The sequence below is a fragment of the Carassius gibelio genome, chromosome A23, assembly GCF_023724105.1.
Source record: "Carassius gibelio isolate Cgi1373 ecotype wild population from Czech Republic chromosome A23, carGib1.2-hapl.c, whole genome shotgun sequence".
Taxonomy (NCBI): domain Eukaryota; kingdom Metazoa; phylum Chordata; class Actinopteri; order Cypriniformes; family Cyprinidae; genus Carassius; species Carassius gibelio.
This window is the reverse complement of record NC_068393.1, coordinates 13,850,965-13,869,378: the sequence shown is the minus strand read 5'-3', so window position 1 is coordinate 13,869,378 and position 18,414 is coordinate 13,850,965. Positions and strand designations below refer to the sequence as shown.

At 34.9% G+C, this 18,414-nt stretch overlaps 1 protein-coding gene across 10 annotated transcripts in view; it reads right to left on the bottom strand.

Moving 5' to 3' along the window:
* The window catches only part of rap1gapa (RAP1 GTPase activating protein a), a 63,154-nt gene that overhangs the window by 28,504 nt on the left and 16,236 nt on the right, over window positions 1-18,414 (bottom strand). For 6 of the 10 annotated variants that reach the window (XM_052541503.1, XM_052541505.1, XM_052541502.1 and 3 more), the window contains exon 3: window positions 7,084-7,177. In XM_052541503.1, coding sequence (XP_052397463.1) covers window positions 7,084-7,177 — 94 coding nt within the window. Of the gene's footprint in view, window positions 1-706; window positions 960-7,083; window positions 7,178-10,981; window positions 11,126-18,414 lie in introns of those variants that run through there. The other 4 variants (XM_052541509.1, XM_052541511.1, XM_052541504.1 and 1 more) reach the window with 3 other exon arrangements.

Below are 18,414 nucleotides of genomic sequence, written 5' to 3'. Positions count from 1 at the left end.
AACAAACTTCAGCGAAACCGAATCACATAAGATAATAAAACATGACACAAGGTCAAATGACTCAGTTTTGTAACACAAACACATTATCAAGAGCCTCTTCAGCCAAATGACTTACCAAAACACACGATAGTAATTAATTTAATAAGACTACTAAACTCTGAACCATATGCACTTTATGGTTCAAAGTAACAGTATCCTCCCTAAACAAACATGAGCAGATGAACTCCTATTGGATTACAGAAATACTGTAAATATAATGAAAAGATTAAATATACTACATTAACCTGTACAGCAAAAAAATACATAAATAAATGGGAAAAAAGTGCACTGATAGCAAATCCATATTCTCTTTTCTTTCTTGCATTAAAAATTGCAGTGCAAGGAAAAGGAAAGCCTTTGATATTTTGCTGTAAGAACCATGTATTAGGTAAGCATGAAATACATTCAGAGATGCCAGAACTTGCATAAATGAAATATACCCTGCTCTCTTCACACTCACGAAAATCTTTTATTATATGAAGATTTATTTATTTTTATTAATTGCTATTTCTAGCAATGTTTTGCTGCACAGAATTAACTTGACTAATTAACTACTTCACTCACCCTCTGCTACAAAATCTGAAATTCATAGAATTTATATATATATATATATATATTTCAAATGTATCCAATATTTTTGTTCAGACTGCAGCTTACACATACTTACTGCATCAGGTCTTTTCCAGTGAGCAACTGTCACTTGCTGTGGGTTGAGTAGACCTTTAGACATTTTTCAAAAAGTAAAACTAAATCTTCAAAAACCAAAAAACTAAATATTTTCTGAAATCTGCAAATCTACAAAGTCCTCTGTCCTCAGAAGTGAGAGGAAACATCCAGCCCCGAGTGCTGCAGCAGGTTCCATGTCAATAAAAAATAAAACATTCCAGCAGGGCAGCACTAGACTGCTGTGTGTGCTCTGGGAGGTGCTTGCATGTCTGTAACCTGAAGTTTAATTGTGTATTTAAGCATTAAGATCCTTTATCTCCAGGTGCTCAGGAGTCTCTCCTTTCTCAAGGAACAGAGTGAATTGTAGAGGAGATGTTGCATTCCTACAGAATTAACTTTCTCTCCATCTTGCACTTTTCCTTTCTTTCACTGGCAGAAGTTCAGTATAAAATTGAGCTGATCTGAGCCTGGATCTGCTCTCTTTCAGTCAGAACAGCCTGAGCAGAATCTTCCTTACTCGTCAACACTGTTCCAAAAACCCAGTGACACATGCTGTCACTTATGCGTGTGATCAATATATGCTCGTTGGAATAGTATGTTGGCCAGCGTCTCGGAGGACGTGAAGGAGTAATACACAGAATTGTGGTGCAAGACAGACTTCTTATTATGTCAGCTTAACAGGTCTGTTGTTAGTTTGACATTATTATTAGAGCGATACGTCAAGGTTAAACCAGCCGTGTCAACTCTAATCAGCCTTCAACACTTCAACTCTATTTGTAGATTCAAGCAGAGCCCCACTGATCTTTCATTACTTCCTTCTGAGAAGCAATTCACAACAATTACAGGAATCCCTGTTATTATTGTACACTAAAATATCTGATCTATTTAAAATGAAACAACCTTGCTTGATCAGTTATCTTGCTTTATGATCATGTTCCTTTGGAAAAGCAATCTAAAAAAGACTAAGCTCACACAAGCTAATATACCTAAACTATCCAATCCAATCTACCTATTCAAATAGCATAATAATAGTCATTGACACATACAGTAATCAATGCCAAATCTGCAATCAAATATCAATCAGTCAATAAATAAACAGCTTTGGTTCACTGGAGATGCAGAATAATCATATCATATTTCATAATAGGCGGAATAATAGTAATAATAATTATCTTTTTCTAAATATTAAATGATTGATATAAATAGCTTAAATATACTAGAAATACATCAGAGGCAGTCTGTGGCATTTTAGAGCTATGCACACGGATGAATCAGCACATTTGGGTTGGAATGTAATAGTGACTGTGCTCAGAGGGCTTAGAGAAAAGTGAACAGAAGACTTTTTTCCAAGATGTTTGGAGGAACTTTTTTTATTTATTATTATCTATGATTCATGCCAACCTGCCAGACAGAACTGGCAGTCTATTCTAACAGAGCTTTAAGCTAGCAAGTGGATTTGGAAATGGAAAAGTCTCCAGGGATCAGCAGAAATGAGCAAATCTATTTAACTTTTCTAAAAAGACATTGTGACTAAATTTTAAAAGAAATGCTAAAGAGCTTTTATGGTTTTCGATGTTTCAGCCTCAGCCAAATAACAACAAAAAATACCAAGTACTTATTTATTTAATATATTTAAAGTAAAGATAATACAATCAGACAAAAATGTCAGATTTTTTTATTTTATTAATTTTTTAAATGATAGCGCAAACAAACTTCAAGTGAAACAGGTTTCAGAATACATTTCAAAAGATAAAACAATAGCTGAGTGTTTAAATGAAGATAGAACATCTTTGGAAACGTTCTGGTTATCCAACACTGTTAACTTGAGGGGCAATTACTTTATACATCTACTCACAATCATCTTGGGACTTTTAGCAAAATAAATCCAGGCATTTTTAAAAGTGGCTAAAGTGTACTATTTGTGGCCACTGTCTCTAGATGAGAAAATCAAAATGAACTTCACCAAAACTTTGTTGGACAAACGTGTGGTGAAAAATCACCTGTTTTTCAGTGGAGCTCAGCGGTAGAAAGACATACTGATGGACTTACTGAATGGATGTCAGAGGCATTATCTCCACTGTGAAATCAGGCCAATCCTTAATTAATGATCCCCTTCATGTGATCCTCTAGTCACCCTCTCTCTCTCTCTCTCTGTCCTATCCGCCATCATCCTCAGCTCAGCACAAATTAAATCAAATCTAACTTTAGAAGATGCTGCAATCAGACTAGCAGAAGGCTGTATATATCTCTTCTCATGGCCATAAGGACCAGAGCAGCTCACTGCCCTTTAAAACAATGCTTCAAAACCGGTGTCAGAGGTCTGTATACCTGTATATATATATATATTGGGGCTTTTTCATATTTTTCTGAGATAGTGGACAGTAAGAGGAAATGATTGATGAGAGAGCTAGGGAATGTTACACAGGCCAGAGCCTCGTGAGAACTGGAGCACTGACGCATCATGAGTTTGTGGCAATGCATTTGTCTTAATTTAGATCTTTGCAGATGCTACCATCATCTCAGTTATAAGTTGCTAGTCTCCGGAGGAGTGTCATGTGGAGGCAAGGTCCCCATATGCTCCCTGTTTTACAGTTGATCTAACACATGGTAACACTGCAGGCCATTGTTGCTACTGTGCGTAACTTTGGATAATTTTTTTGTGCTTTTAAAACAATGAAAAAGAATGGTGAGACATTCCCATTGTAACAACAACAGAAGGGCGTCTCAAGCCTGCAGCATGTACGTCAGAGGAAAAAAAAGACTTGCATCTCAGACAGCATGTAAAACTAAAATCCTCTCTGACTTGGCAGTCTCTAATGCAAATGACATCAAACTGCTGAAAGCACAATCCAGCAGAGAGCCGCTCTGGCAATGCAACTATAAAGTTGAACAAACAGGTCTTGAATTGAGAATTAAAGGGCTAGTTCACCAAAAAATGAAAATTATGTCATTAATAACTCAACCCTGTAAGACCTCTGTTCATCTTCGGAATACAGTTTAAGATATTTTAGATTTAGTCCGAGAGCTCTCAGTACCTCCATTGAAGCTGTGTGTACGGTATACTGTCCATGTCCAGAAAGGTAAGAAAAACATCATCAAAGTAGTCCATGTGACATCACAGGGTCAGTTAGAATTTTTTGAAGCATCGAAAAAAAAATTTGGTCCAAAAATAGCAAAAACTACGACTTTATTCATCATTGTCTTTTCTTCCATGTCTGTTGTGAGCGAGTTCAAAACACTGCTGTTTACTGATATCCGGTTCGCAGTGATGGACAGTAATGGAGTAGCTTTACTTAGTTACTGTATTTAATTACATTTTTCAAATATTTGTACTTTACTGGAGTAGTTTTATTTTGAGTAACTTTTACTTTTACTTCACTACATTCCAAAGCATAAGATCGTACTTTTAACTTCACTACATTTCATAAAACATATCGTTCCTCCCTATAATATATCACATGCTCTGACACGCAGAAGCGGTGTCTGATTCATCATGAACGAACTGAGTCTTTTCAAAATAAACTTTTAAATAGGATCGCAAACCGCACCAAACGATTCGTTTACGAATTAGAATGATCCAATTGCAGCTGTTCTGGAGTCGACCACTCACTGATTCAAATGAACCGTTTAGTGCGAGTCAGTAAGAACCGGGAGATCTTGAGCGCGTGTGCGTCTGATGTTGCTAAAAGTAAGTTATTAATGTCGAAATTTAGGATTAATTATTGTAACTGAACATCATATTTAGGTCAAAATTGTCAGTTGTTTGGGAACTAAATCCGCTGTAAAGAGTGATCTGTTTAAGCCCACTGATATAATATAATATATAATAATATAAGCCCACTAAATAAAATTCCCTGCTGCCGTAATATTAACAGTTTTATTAAAATGACACCATGTCCTATGTGACGTCTGTTTTTATATTGTTTATCAACAGTAACGTTATTTGATTTGAGAAGGAAAAAATTATTATGAAAATATAATTATATAACCTAACTTCAGGCCTTATTATCATTTCATATATAAATGTGATATTCTGTAAAACAACAAACTTTAAAATACTTTTTTCTTACTGGTGAAAATCAGATGGTCATCTCTGTTTTATCTCAGGTAAATCACAGTGTAAGCTTCACAGTGAACATTACTCTCGTCAACGTAGTCCACATACACAACAAAAATATATCTTGACTCCATATAGTGGTTATTTTGGAAAAAATTCCAGGTATTTTGAGCAGTAGGATTATAAAAAAAAAAAAATGTGCTAATATAAAATTAAATTAAATAGCCTATATAAAATTGCAAACATCTATCTTTCAGTACTTTTTTACTTAAGTACATAAAAATTTAGTACTTTTGTACTTTCACTTGATTAAAATTGAAAAAGGAGTACTTTTACTTTTACTGTAGTAATATTTTACTATACGTATCTGTACTTTTACTCAAGTCCACCACTTCCGGTTCGTGAACAAATCACTCGATGTAACCGGATCTTCTTGAACCAGTTCACCAGTTCAAACAAACCAATATCCCGGAGTAATTCATTTACTCAAACAGTACACTGACTGAACTGCTGTCAAGAGAGAACTAAAGATGAACACGAGCCGAGCCAAATTATGAACGAACGATTGACACGGTCTTACAGGTTTGGAACGACATGATAGTCGTCAATAAAATAATTTTCAATTTTGGGTGAACTATCCCTTTAAGGAAAATTAACAGAATACGCACAAACAAGTGACAGATAATCACATACAAAACCCATAAATGAGTGACAAACAATCACAAATGAAACCCATAACCCTCATAATAATTACAAATGCGTTCTCTTTATAATTTCTAATATCCTCATCGACAGCAATGAAATGAAATGGACAACAAATTTGGAAAAATTTATTTTTGCCTAAATCTCCTGAGAAAAGACTCTCTCTTCAGAGATTTGTTCAGATTTGCTGAAGATACAAAAGTCTGCAATTCTCAGAACAATGTTTCAGAACCAAGTCTGCAATTATCTGACCATTATCCACATAATAATAATGATGACATGGTGATGTGTAAATGATGACAGAATTTAAATTTGTGGGTGAACTAACCATTTTAGTAAATAAGAAATACAATTTTATACAATGAAGGATGCTTTCATAGCTCCTTTCCAAAAACTAGGATAGACTCAAAATTAATGACAACCTCCAATGACATCATCTCTATTATTTTTCCATTAATTTTCTTTCTCCAATTTCATACATATGGGATTACCCTCCATTATGTTTTAGATAAGCTATATAGCAGAATTGTGGATGTCATTAAAGCTCTCTGACATCACACAAAATTTATCCTTTTAATCGCAGGTTCAGTGCACTGAGTTTTAAAAGCACTAAAATCTCACACAATCTCATACACACAACCTCCTACACACATAGAGATCACTCACTTACACACTGCACACGATACACAAAGGATCTGATTCTTTAGCTCTGCACTTTGAGAACCAGACCCTCAAATTTAACTTTATCAGACACAATCGCTAAGATCAGCTAACAAAATATGGCTCAACGTAACTAATGAATCTAATAACATTTAACTCAAAAGGGGCTTATCTCTCTGTATTATCTCTCTTAGGATCCTGTTGCAAGTGTTTGATAATCTGTGGATCAGCAAATATTCAATTGCAATAAATTTGATTCATGCAGTAGCTCAGTATATAAAGAAAAAAACAAAAAGAGATATTAGTCTCCCATCAGCTAAAGTTCAACCATGCAGTTAAAATTCACACTGACTCAACGATCCGGTCGCTTAACAATTCCACTTATTACAGTCCAGTTATTAAGCTTGAAAGCCCCCAATCATTCTTACTGCGTGGAAAAGAGTACATTCTTTAAAATGTCTCCTTTTGTATTCAATGACATTCAGGAACAACATAAGGGTGAATAAATGATAACAAATTTTTCATTTTGTTTGAACAGTTCCATTAATGGTCATGAGAGCCGTTTGCTGAATCCCTGGAGCTGTTAAGTCTGCCAGTGGATAAATGACCTTTCTTGATCGATGCTATTTTGACAGCCATTAGTTTGTCTCATGAAATAAGGGGTGTGTCTGAAAAACCGGCCTGACATTAGTTCATTAATAGCATCTGGTATTTAATTACATCCCTCTAATTTATCTGCATGGCATGTCAATCATGTGTATTAATAACAAACAGAAAAGTCCATAATCATGCCTCCAAACTATGGCCTCAAGCAAATCATTATTAGTTCTACACAGGCTCACAGTAATGTAGCAGATGGGTCAGAAGAGGTGAGACAGACTCAGCAAGCAGAAGTCAAACACTGGTAGGATGGGAGGACGCTCAGCATGAAAGCAGGCAGGAGTTTTGTGATGCTGTACCTTGAGGAACGCAGGGCTGGTGTGAGGCAGTGAGGGCTGGACCAGTGAAGGATCTAGTGTGTTAGAAAAGCAGGGCTCTCCTCCATCCTGTTTCCTGTAATGAAGCAGTGCATGCACACACACACAATTACACCAGTCATATTTCTAAAAAGAGTCACAGCAGTGAAAACAGTGCTAATTATTTTTGGCCTGTCAGTCAATGATTAATTGCCTTAATTTTTACCTTGGTACTTTCAGTAAAATTAAATCACATTAAATTAATAAGTTACTTTACAGCCATAAATAAAAATTAAAAAGCTAATTTAAAGGGAAAATACTTTGTGTATCCACAAATTCATCCGTCATTAGTCAATGTACAATATAATATAATATAATATAATATAATATAATATAATATAATATAATATAATATAATATAATATAATATAATATAATATAATATAATATAATATAATATAATATAATATAATATAATATAATATAAAATTTAAGGGCACTTTGTTACTTGATGTCAAATACCAGTTGACAAACACTGCTCTAAATGGCCAGATGCCATAGGGTCAGAGCAGAGGAAGTTTTAGCATTGTTATAGCCTGAGTAATGACAATTACATCACTCCCCACTTGGCCGTACGGCAGCTTCTCTGAGCAGGCTTTGCATTTAGATTAGCAGGTGTTTCCATCTGTGCAAGGCTCCATGGGGTTGAAGACGTGTGCAATATGCGGGGGCTTGTATAATCTAATTTTTTTCAGACTCCTATTGTTTGACATGAGGCCATGATTAGATTTCCCATTATACTTTATTTGAGGAGAAAAAGATTGTATTACATTGCAGGCTAAATACGGTTCAAGGCAATGTAAGTGAGCTAAAGAATGACCCTGGATGCTCCATAATAAGACAACTGGTGAATTTATTCTTTCCTAGATGTTTTCATGAAAATGTATCCTGACAGACTTTCTAGCAGATAACTGTGATTGCTGCTACACATATCCTCCATGGTAATTTAGGAAATGGATATGGATATGAATATAATATAAAATAATGAGTACAATTACAGGAAACTGTATGCTAATACACCAACAAAACACATGCTGCACTTGCATAAAAAAATTACTTAAAAGATTAAGTGTGTGTGTGTGTGTGGGGGGGGGGGGGGGGGGGTTGAATAAGAATACCTGGTACAGAACCAGAGCTAACAGAGCAAATGTGCACATAAAAATTAGCACTGAATTTGCACAGTGCAAATCACAATATTTGTGTTAAAATGAAATGAAATGAAATAAAAAATGTGATTAAAAAATACAATTAAATGTGCCAAGCAAATAGTGTTTCTTATAGCTTTTCTCCATTTAAATAGACTCCTTTTTCTATTTTAAAACAGTGTTTCAGAGCATTTAGCATCTAGTGAAGGTGGTGTGACTCTTGACTGAATTTGCCCCTCAGGATCTGTTTGGTGCTTATATTGCTATTGGCAAAAAGACTTGTCTGAAGATCCATATCTGGGAAAATCCCTCTTACTGACATCAAGGATTGCAATAGTGTTATTAAAGTTGAGAACGATTTCTAATGTGCACCACTGATATCTTTGTAGTTTGTAAGAGAAGGTCAAAAGGAGACCTGTGATGAATCTCTCAAACAAAGAGGCAACTTTACAGTTTGTAACTCCTCGATATCTCACATGTCAGTTTCAGTGATGCCTATTACGGCTTGTTGTGGGAAATAAACCCAGAGTCTGAGCTATACAGCAGCTGCCCCATTGCTTGCATATTCTATCCCCTCCAACAATGCCATCCATCAAAACCAGACAGCTACTTTAAAGGTAAATGAGATTTTTAAGACATGGCCATTTGGCTTTTAGCATTCACATTACCATGCATTACCACAAACCATCATTTGAAGCTTGTTTTAAATGAACCTCCAGTTTGCCCTATAAGTCACATATGGATATTCAAGCAAACTTTTGCCTTTAACTGATCCAGAAATGTATTGTGGAGTAGATTTCTGCTGTGGATAATGAATGTGATGTAATGTGGGAGTGATCAGCAGTGCTGGAACACAGACCTTAAATGAACCCCAGCTCAGTTCCAAAACAAATGATAAAAGAAAACCTCTATAAATGACCCACATTCTCAGAAAGCTCTGCTGTTTCATACAGTTTTGCGCTCATATGCTTAATTAGACCATCCTCCATTAACTGAACATCCTTTAAATTAACTTCAAGGAAGGGATCATGGAAGTGCATATCCCACTTTACCTATAAAAATGGATTATTATAGGCTCAGCATGTGGTGGTGAAATACTATAATTTAGTGGAATCTTACTGCACTGGTAAACTGACACAGATCTGGTTGGTTTATTACAGTACGGAGTGATTAGAATTCCTATGTTCTAATTCACTTCCCACACAGGCAAGAAATTCCCACCGGACTGCTGAGGGAACACTCTGCAATCACAACTGGGATCATTATTTGACTCCCTACAGCTGAGCAGCCTAAAAACCAATTCCATGCACCAAATACAGCTATGAAATTATGCATAACATTATATAAATCATTATTTAATGATCAAACACAACCTGTTTTGACATTCAGAAGTCTTGATAGAAATTACATCATGGAAAAAACGATTACTATTGTGCCAAAGATTCAATTATAACTTTTCTTTTTGATGCAGTTCAATATAAAAAAGTTTACAACGCTAAATTTTCCAATAAAACACTTCAACATTTCCGCCAAAAACACACTAGTCATAATTTTTAAAGAATAATGATGCACAAAATAATATTAAAAAACAAGAATTTTAAAATGTTAAATATAACTTTCAGACATCTCAAACTGAACATCCATTTTGTCAAACTGTACATCAAATTATTGATGCATAAGTTCATTTATTCACTTAAAAACACAAATTCATTTAGTTTTTGTATTTTTTTTGTGTAGTTGTATTTAGACAAAACAGTATCACATTTAAATACAGACCATGAAAATTACATTCGTTTTTAATAGTTATTTTAATTAAGAATCTTAATTGTATAAAATTATGTTTCATGGTTTGACCACAAATATTAATAGAGGTGCATCTCTATTACACAAGAGCATCAAGTTAAGTTGACATTAATGAAAGACAAATTCATAATACACATCTCTCAATCTCTAATTTGTAATTTATTAAACATCTAAATTGTCGATTTGATGAAGACATGAAATCTTTTTCCTCTCGAGTTTTAATATCTAAAGACTCAAATGAAACCCCTCTCGGTCTCACCCCCAACTTTCCCCTGCTTTCCTCTTGAGTGAAGTTCGATTGAGAGTAAATCAGATATTTAAAGTCTGCGAAAGAGAGGTGTGCAGTTCCGTGTGAAATTACATAAACCATTCACTCCTGGGGTTCTGCCACACAGCAATGTTTCATTAGCATCCAACCTTTGTGAGTACGGTAACCACAGCAGATTCAGGATGAAATGCACAAAACAAGGAGGAGGAACTATAATGAATTATGAACTATGGTTTCAAATGTGATGCTGGAGAAAAGTACAAAGCACTAAAAATTCACAAGTCAATTCCTGAGCACTGATGCTGGGAGCCCCACTAAAGAGGTTGGTAGGTCACCCGTTAGGAAATTAATTGTAAACGACGAGCTGTGAACGAATGTCACATACTGCTTGCAGACTCACTCAGAGCTGTATTAAATCTCCCAGCATCCCTCTATATGTGTTAATGAAGACTCTGGCAATCTGCTCCTCTCTAAAAGCATATTCTACATGTCATCATTCATGCACCACACACCTGCCAGATGCTCTGGCCGTCCCGCCAATCTCACGAAGCACGCCAGACACACCAAACCCCTTACAACTGCCACACTTCATATTCCTATACACATATACAGTGGAATTACTTACTGCGTGCAGACGGATGTAAGATCTCCTCTCTCATCTGGCAGCAGTGAGCTTCTCAAGTCAGTCACACCCCTGCAAGAAGCATTGATCCTCCCACTATCACTTCATTTGTTGCCTGTATCGCTCTCTTGCTCTTACTCAGCTGCTCTTTTCCTCTCTCTTCTTTCTTTATGTGTCTCTCACCCTCCCCGCTCTCGCTCTTACACGCCCGTCCCGTCCCCTCCCCTCCCCCGCTCACTCAAACACTGAGGGCTGTCCATCTGAGCTGTCTGATGGGGCTTTAATTTGCATTCATCGTGCTCTGCCTTAATTAAACACACACCTCCCCATCACAGACTGTTGCTCAGGCAACCAATTCACTAACAAATTGTGTCCCACATCCCTTACTGTAATCCTACCTGAACATGCTTTTTTTAAAAAAACAAATTTGTCTTTGTCTGCTCCTGATATACGCTCCTGAGCCTCCAGGGGGTTTCATTCAAGAGTTTGTTTCTCTTAAGTTAAGGATCTATTAAAAGCACTTAATGTAGAAAGTGGATTAGATGAATGAATGGGGAACCATGGAAACTATGGTAATTTTCTTATGAATGCATTATGGGGAATTTAATCTGGGAAGTATTAGCTTGACAGAGCATCCCGGTTTGTCAAATCAGAGGGGTGACATGTTCCGCAGATGAAACAATTAAAGCAATGGTTCAGCCAAAAAATAAAAATTCCGAATCATTTATTAATTTTGAACCCATTTGATTTTCTTTCTTGCTATTTTTTTTAAATATATATATATATATATATATATATATATATATATATATATATATAGGGTCATTTTTTTAAATATATTTTTTATAATGTACATTTGTGTAATCTAATCTGTGAATTTGTCTATATATAGGCTCTACACATTTAAGGTTGGAATAATAGAGTTTTTTTAATACAATAAAAGCAATAATTTAAAGAACATATTTCTATTTTAATATATTTTAAAATGCTATTTACACAAAAGATGTCAAAGATGTCAAAACTGTTCAGTGATGTCCAGTCTTTAGTCTTCAATGCCACATGATATTCTTTAGATATCAATCAAATATGCTGATTTTGTACTCTGAATATTATACATATATATTGCATTACATTTTGCCTTAGGTATAAATCATAAAAATTGTCCAAATGATTAAAGTGCTATATTCCGATTATTAGCTGGAAAAACTTATCCACTTAAAGACTCCACCTCAAAAAGATGATTTGTCTCCAAAAATCATACTGTATTTGACAAAGCAGAGCAAGGCATAACAAAACAATGATTTATTCACAAACACATGAACCCACAATAGAGCGCTCAGAAGACTTGGAATAGACACTTGAAACATTTTAATGAGACTTTTTCAAGATTATTATTATTTTATTTATTTTTTGTTACAGCCCAAACTCTTATTTAGCTTTATTATATTAATTATATCATATTATATATATGTATTTGTGTTCCACAGAAAACAGAAATTCATACAGGTTTAAGACAACATGAGGCTGAGTGAATATCAATTTTTTTTTGTGAACTGTTTCTTTAAGAAGCTCCTACAAACACATCAATAAATGGAGTCAAATAAGCTCATGCTTAACAAACAGACAGTACCTCACTGCATCAGATGTCTGCAACCACAACACATGTGTACCATATGACAACAAAATACTGCTGTCCACAGCATAACTCAAAGAGATAATGCAGGATTAGAAGAAAATCTCCTACCCATCTAAGAGACAGTGAGCATAATCTGCTGGCCTTGAAAAGCTGAAAAAACATGACTCACGTACAACTTCTCATTCAGAGAATAAAGAAGATCACGTTAAACTGGAAGAGCTGTTATTAGAATATGAATAAGATGTTGAACAAGTCAAAATCAGTCAATAAAAAAAGTCATCTATGCAAGTTATATGTTATTTCATTGTAAGTCATCTAATTTCAGAGATGTAATTAGTATATGTATGTAATTATTTAAAATTGTATTATAAAATATTCAACATTGCACACTCTATTGCAATCAATACAGACTGCCCAGAAGCTGTCATGCTCATATCTGATCTCGAATTCTTCCTTATAACTTAGAACTTTTCTAATGCTGGCTGTTGAGCCTTGCAGGTGTTCAACATCTCCATTTGTCCTCAGAGAGATGGAGAACCGCACAAAAAATGATCTTGAAACACAGATCAGTCAGGAAGTCTAGACAACAGCCTCAGAGAAAAAGTTGTTTTTCTGCCATAAAATAGATCCTGCTCATGTCTCAGTATCTATCTTTAGGGAAACAAAGACAAAACCACAAACGCAAAATGACTCAGACTGAAGACATATTCGGCACATTAAAACTGTAGACTAAATCACATACTGTAGACCACAAGATCTCAAAACGGTACTTGGATTTAGTGTAGGTGAGCTTTTAGGTGCTTTGAATGTGTCAAAATCTGACAGCAGCATTACTAATACATTGTGCCGTTCTGACTAATAAAGGCTTACTAAAGACTCTTCCTCCTGAAGTGCATGCCTGAATGCTCCAAGAATATTAATCTATTCAAGTGATAATCCAAAATGCCTTAGAATATATGAATAATAATGTGACAACCCAAACTTAAGCACAGGAGAGGAGGAAAATCTCAAAGGAGTTCACGCTGGTCCTCTCTTTCTCTCATTTGACATACAAAGACAGAGTGCGAAAATTTCAGGAAAGTAATTTGTGCTGCAATGTCACAATGCCATACAATCGCTGATTATAGTCTTGAGTTTTGTGATTTGCAAACTTAAAGATGCATCACCAAGGGAATGGTACTTATGATCTTGATTTTTTCCAAACTTCACAAACTACTTGTAGTAATCATTGAAGCCTCAGTTATAACTGATTGAAAAATTAAAAATAAATCAGGTTTGCACACTGTGTCCACATTTCCAGCCCTGAGCAACAAAACTAAACTAAACTAAAACAAAACAAAAGCCCTGAACAACAAAACTAAACTAAACTAAAACAAAACAAAAGCCCTGAACAACAAAACTAAAACAAAACTAAAGCCCTGAACAACAAAACTAAAACAAAACTAAAGCCCTGAACAACAAAACTAAAACAAAACTAAAGACCTGAACAACAAAACTAAAACAAAACTAAAGCCCTGAACAACAAAACTAAAACAAAACTAAAGCCCTGAACAACAAAACTAAAACAAAACTAAAGCCCTGAACAACAAAACTAAAACAAAACTAAAGCCCTGAACAACAAAACTAAAACAAAACTAAAGCCCTGAACAACAAAACTAAAACAAAACTAAAGACCCGAACAACAAAACTAAAACAAAACTAAAGACCTGAACAACAAAACTAAAACAAAACTAAAGACCTGAACAACAAAACTAAAACAAAACTAAAGCCCTGAACAACAAAACTAAAACAAAACTAAAGACCTGAACAACAAAACTAAAACAAAACTAAAGCCCTGAACAACAAAACTAAAACAAAACTAAAGACCTGAACAACAAAACTAAAGCCCTGAACAAAACTAAAACAAAACCAAAGATCTGAACAACAAAACTAAAACAAAATTAAAGATCTGAACAGCTGAAATTTTTTAAATTTACAAGAGCTACTTGTTGTAATCTTAAGTATCAGTTGTAATGGAATGAACATAAAAAAGAGTTATGCACAGTGTCTTCATTTTCAAGTCAAAGTCTGTTAATACTGAACTATTTAAGCTGAACTGTCACAGACTTAAAGCTTTAATTAACAAAACGGAAGCAAAGCTAAATTCCCTAAACAACAAACCAAAACAAAACAAAAGCAAAAAGGAAACAAATCAATAAACAAAACGAAAATAAAGCCCAGAACAAATTTGTGAAGAAAAAATTACTCAGATTAGCACTAACTCCACTGGAGCCAAACTGAGTCATGTTCAAAACATTTACACAACAGGATCACAACTGCTGACGCTGAACTCGTCTCTTGTGTGGGTGGTTAGCTTTAAAAAAACATTCCCACAGAGGAAACTCATCTCACCTCTATACAATTTGCATGATCCGGCTGTTGGATATCATTTTGGATTTCATTTTTGGCCATATTACAAAATGTGTTCTAGTAATGTGTGGTGGTAGAGGGGCCAGATGACAAGATTATCACATGATGAAGTGACATGTTTTCAATCTCTCAAGGGCAGAATGATGTAACTCATGACGGCCTGATGCTGTGTGACCAGGAAACAACCTCTAGAAACACACAGGATTTGAAGGTCCCATTGACATGTAAACACCCTTTGGGAAGACGACACCTATTTACGCTGGACTCCACCTGCCTAATGAGCAGGTGCAGCCAGCCTATGCACTTCATCTATATACATTGATTTTCCTTTAACAAAGTGGCTAGTACATATAAGCCTATGCAACATGGAGACATTGATTACCTCTTCCTATTCTACTGAGGAACGTTCACAGGAAGACAAGGATTTACAATAAAGACATAAAAAGGCATTATGTCCTCTGCCTATTCTATCTGATCTTGTAATGCTTCAGGATAATTCACACAAATGAGGCAAGATAGGACTTTTTCAAGTGGTTTTACTTTAGGACCATGAAGACATCAAAGTATAACAACTGATTATGAAACAAAAGTGTTATATATACACATACACATATATAACACTTAAGTTCACCAAGGCTAAATATATTAGATTAAAAAAATTGTAATACACCACACACCATGTTCATTCTCGCTGCATGAGAAACTGCATTTAAATGTAGTCTGACTCATCATTTCTTTTACTTTGAGTAGTTTTGTTTGTTCATGTTTTTTGAAAATGAGGACATCTCACACAACCTATCCATGGCATGTGTTGAAATTTTCTTATTCCACCACGTAACAGTTGAATTCGCTCCAAAATATCCATACAGTTATGCATATCCTAACTGTGCATAATTGAATTGCACTGTTTGGTTTCTATTCTGCATTGTTTTCTATGATGAACCACCTGTTGAGAGCCACTGGGTTAAAACATTCACATAATTACTAAACAGACGACTGTCACTACTGAGTGTTATTAATATCTTTGTTTTTGCAAAAAAGAGAATGTGATCTCCAGAGCATGTACCATGACTCAGTGCTTCTCTCAGCCGGGGAGAGAGAGCGCGAATGAGATGTCTGATGAACCCACAAACCCAAACCACCATTTACAGCAACTAAAGTCTCTCCTCTCTCTGGCTCTGTGGATGAGAACCCAAATGACCTGCCCCAGGAGGACACAGATGGGGAACAGCTATACATCACCTGTCCCCAGCTGGCCTGCTAAAAACTCAAGCAGCAGCATCTGAGATTAACTCCTAATTCCTTCATGTTGACAACAACTATTTAAAAATGCATTATGCAACTTTTAAATTCTGAATTCTGCAAACATCTCTTTTGATGCAAACTGTCTGGAGTAAATCTACTCTAAGAGGGCCTATTCAAAAGAAAACTAGAATAAGTACAAACCTATCAGGTTACTGCAGATGGTTCCTGTAACAGCAGAAATTTTAAGAAAGGCCCCAGAGGATGACAGTAAGAAGGGCGTCTGAGGCAAGCACTGCTTGCTGCTCTGATATTAAGCTGGCTACTATTGACACTGACATTCCTCAACCTGCCAAGGCCAGAAGCAGCAACAACATCCTGCCCATCTGATGCCCCATTAAGGGAGTGCTGGGGTTTCTTAAAATGTCTATCATCTGTCTATACATAGATATATATAGATGGATAATATATAGTAATATATATTTTAATAATATGTATTGCTATATATATTTATACATAATATATAAATTATAAATTGTTATATTAAAATAAATAAACTGATATAAGAATATAAATTATATGAAAAATATATAGTCAGTACGTAAATGCCCATATCTTTCTTAAGAAACCCCAGCACTCACTATAGAATAATCTTTTATTTATATTTTTCATGTAAAAATATTAATATTTTTAATATCTAAAAATATAATCCATATATTCCAGATTTTTTTAAAATAAAAACCAGAAAAATATCCATGTATTTTATAAAATATAATAATAATGCTTATATAGTGTGTTATCAAACATGTTTTTAAGAAAAGCAGCACTCACTAAAGAATAGGTTTTTATTTATATTTTTGAATTTAAAAACATTAATATATTTATAAGAACTTATACCCTAATTTATTTTAAGAACCAAGGCCTCAGTATACTGTAGAATAAACTTTCATTAAAATTTTTGTTCAGAAGATATACTTTGTATATTTATTATACAGTATATGAGCGTGTGACTGTGTGTAAAAATATACACGTTTTTTTAGAAAAATATAATCATAATGCTGTATATATTACCATATGTATTTTAAGAAAGCCCAGCACTCATTCTAGCATATTTACATTGCCAGAAATCAGAAATTCTAATTTTTTTAAATTTTTATATTCATCTTAGTGGTCCAAACACGACCACCACTGTGGGTACAGCCAGGGATGAGCAGTATTTCAGATATATGTAATTAAAATACGTATTTGAAATACAACATATTTTTATTATTATTTTTAAAAGCATTTACAAAAGTAATTTGCAATTAAGTATATATTTTTTTCCACACAGTATTTTGTATTTGAATTTTAAATACTTTTTTATGTATTTATGCCTATCTTTAGGTACAGCGAATTTCCCTCCACTAGCTGCTTGCCTACTGAGTCAGATGAGTCTCTGCCTGCCAGAACCTCCAGAAGTGAGCTTGGACTGAGCTTTGATGCATGGTACATCAATCTGACATGCCTCTCATCTCCCCGTGTCTCTGCCATCAAAACACCCCTGAAGGTATTTTGATGGAATAAACCCAAATGGGCAGCTTCGGTTTGAGGAGGGGGAACTTGTACATCACAGCATGCTAGGGTTTAATATTCTTATGAGTGCTGGCATTCATACTGATAAACTAGCTGCTTTTCCCGAGGCCCAGACCATCATCATTTCACATAACTATTCCTCTATAGACTTCTCTGCATGAGCGAAAAAAAAGTAAAAAAGAGTGATGTGGATATTGGGTATCTATATGTCTTCTATGGAAATTAAGTGGTTTGTCATAAGGAAAAATAAAAAGCAGCTTCTGGGATAACATGATATCTTAACCAATGGAAGTAGAGCTAAATGCTAAAATAGGTATTAGAGTTATAGCCTGTATAAACGTTGAAGAAGTTTGGAGAAATGCTGACCATGGCTCGTTACTAATGCTTCCCATACATTAAAATGCCATAAGAAAATACTTGTGGCTCAGAAGTGTTAGTCAGTGAATCTTCTGCCTCAAAATATGAGAATATTGTATAATAACATTTTTTATGACCCATGGGAGTGTATTCGTGTCGCTTGATTATTCCTGCTTTCCATCAACTATACAAATGCACACGCTTCAGTTACCATTCCAAG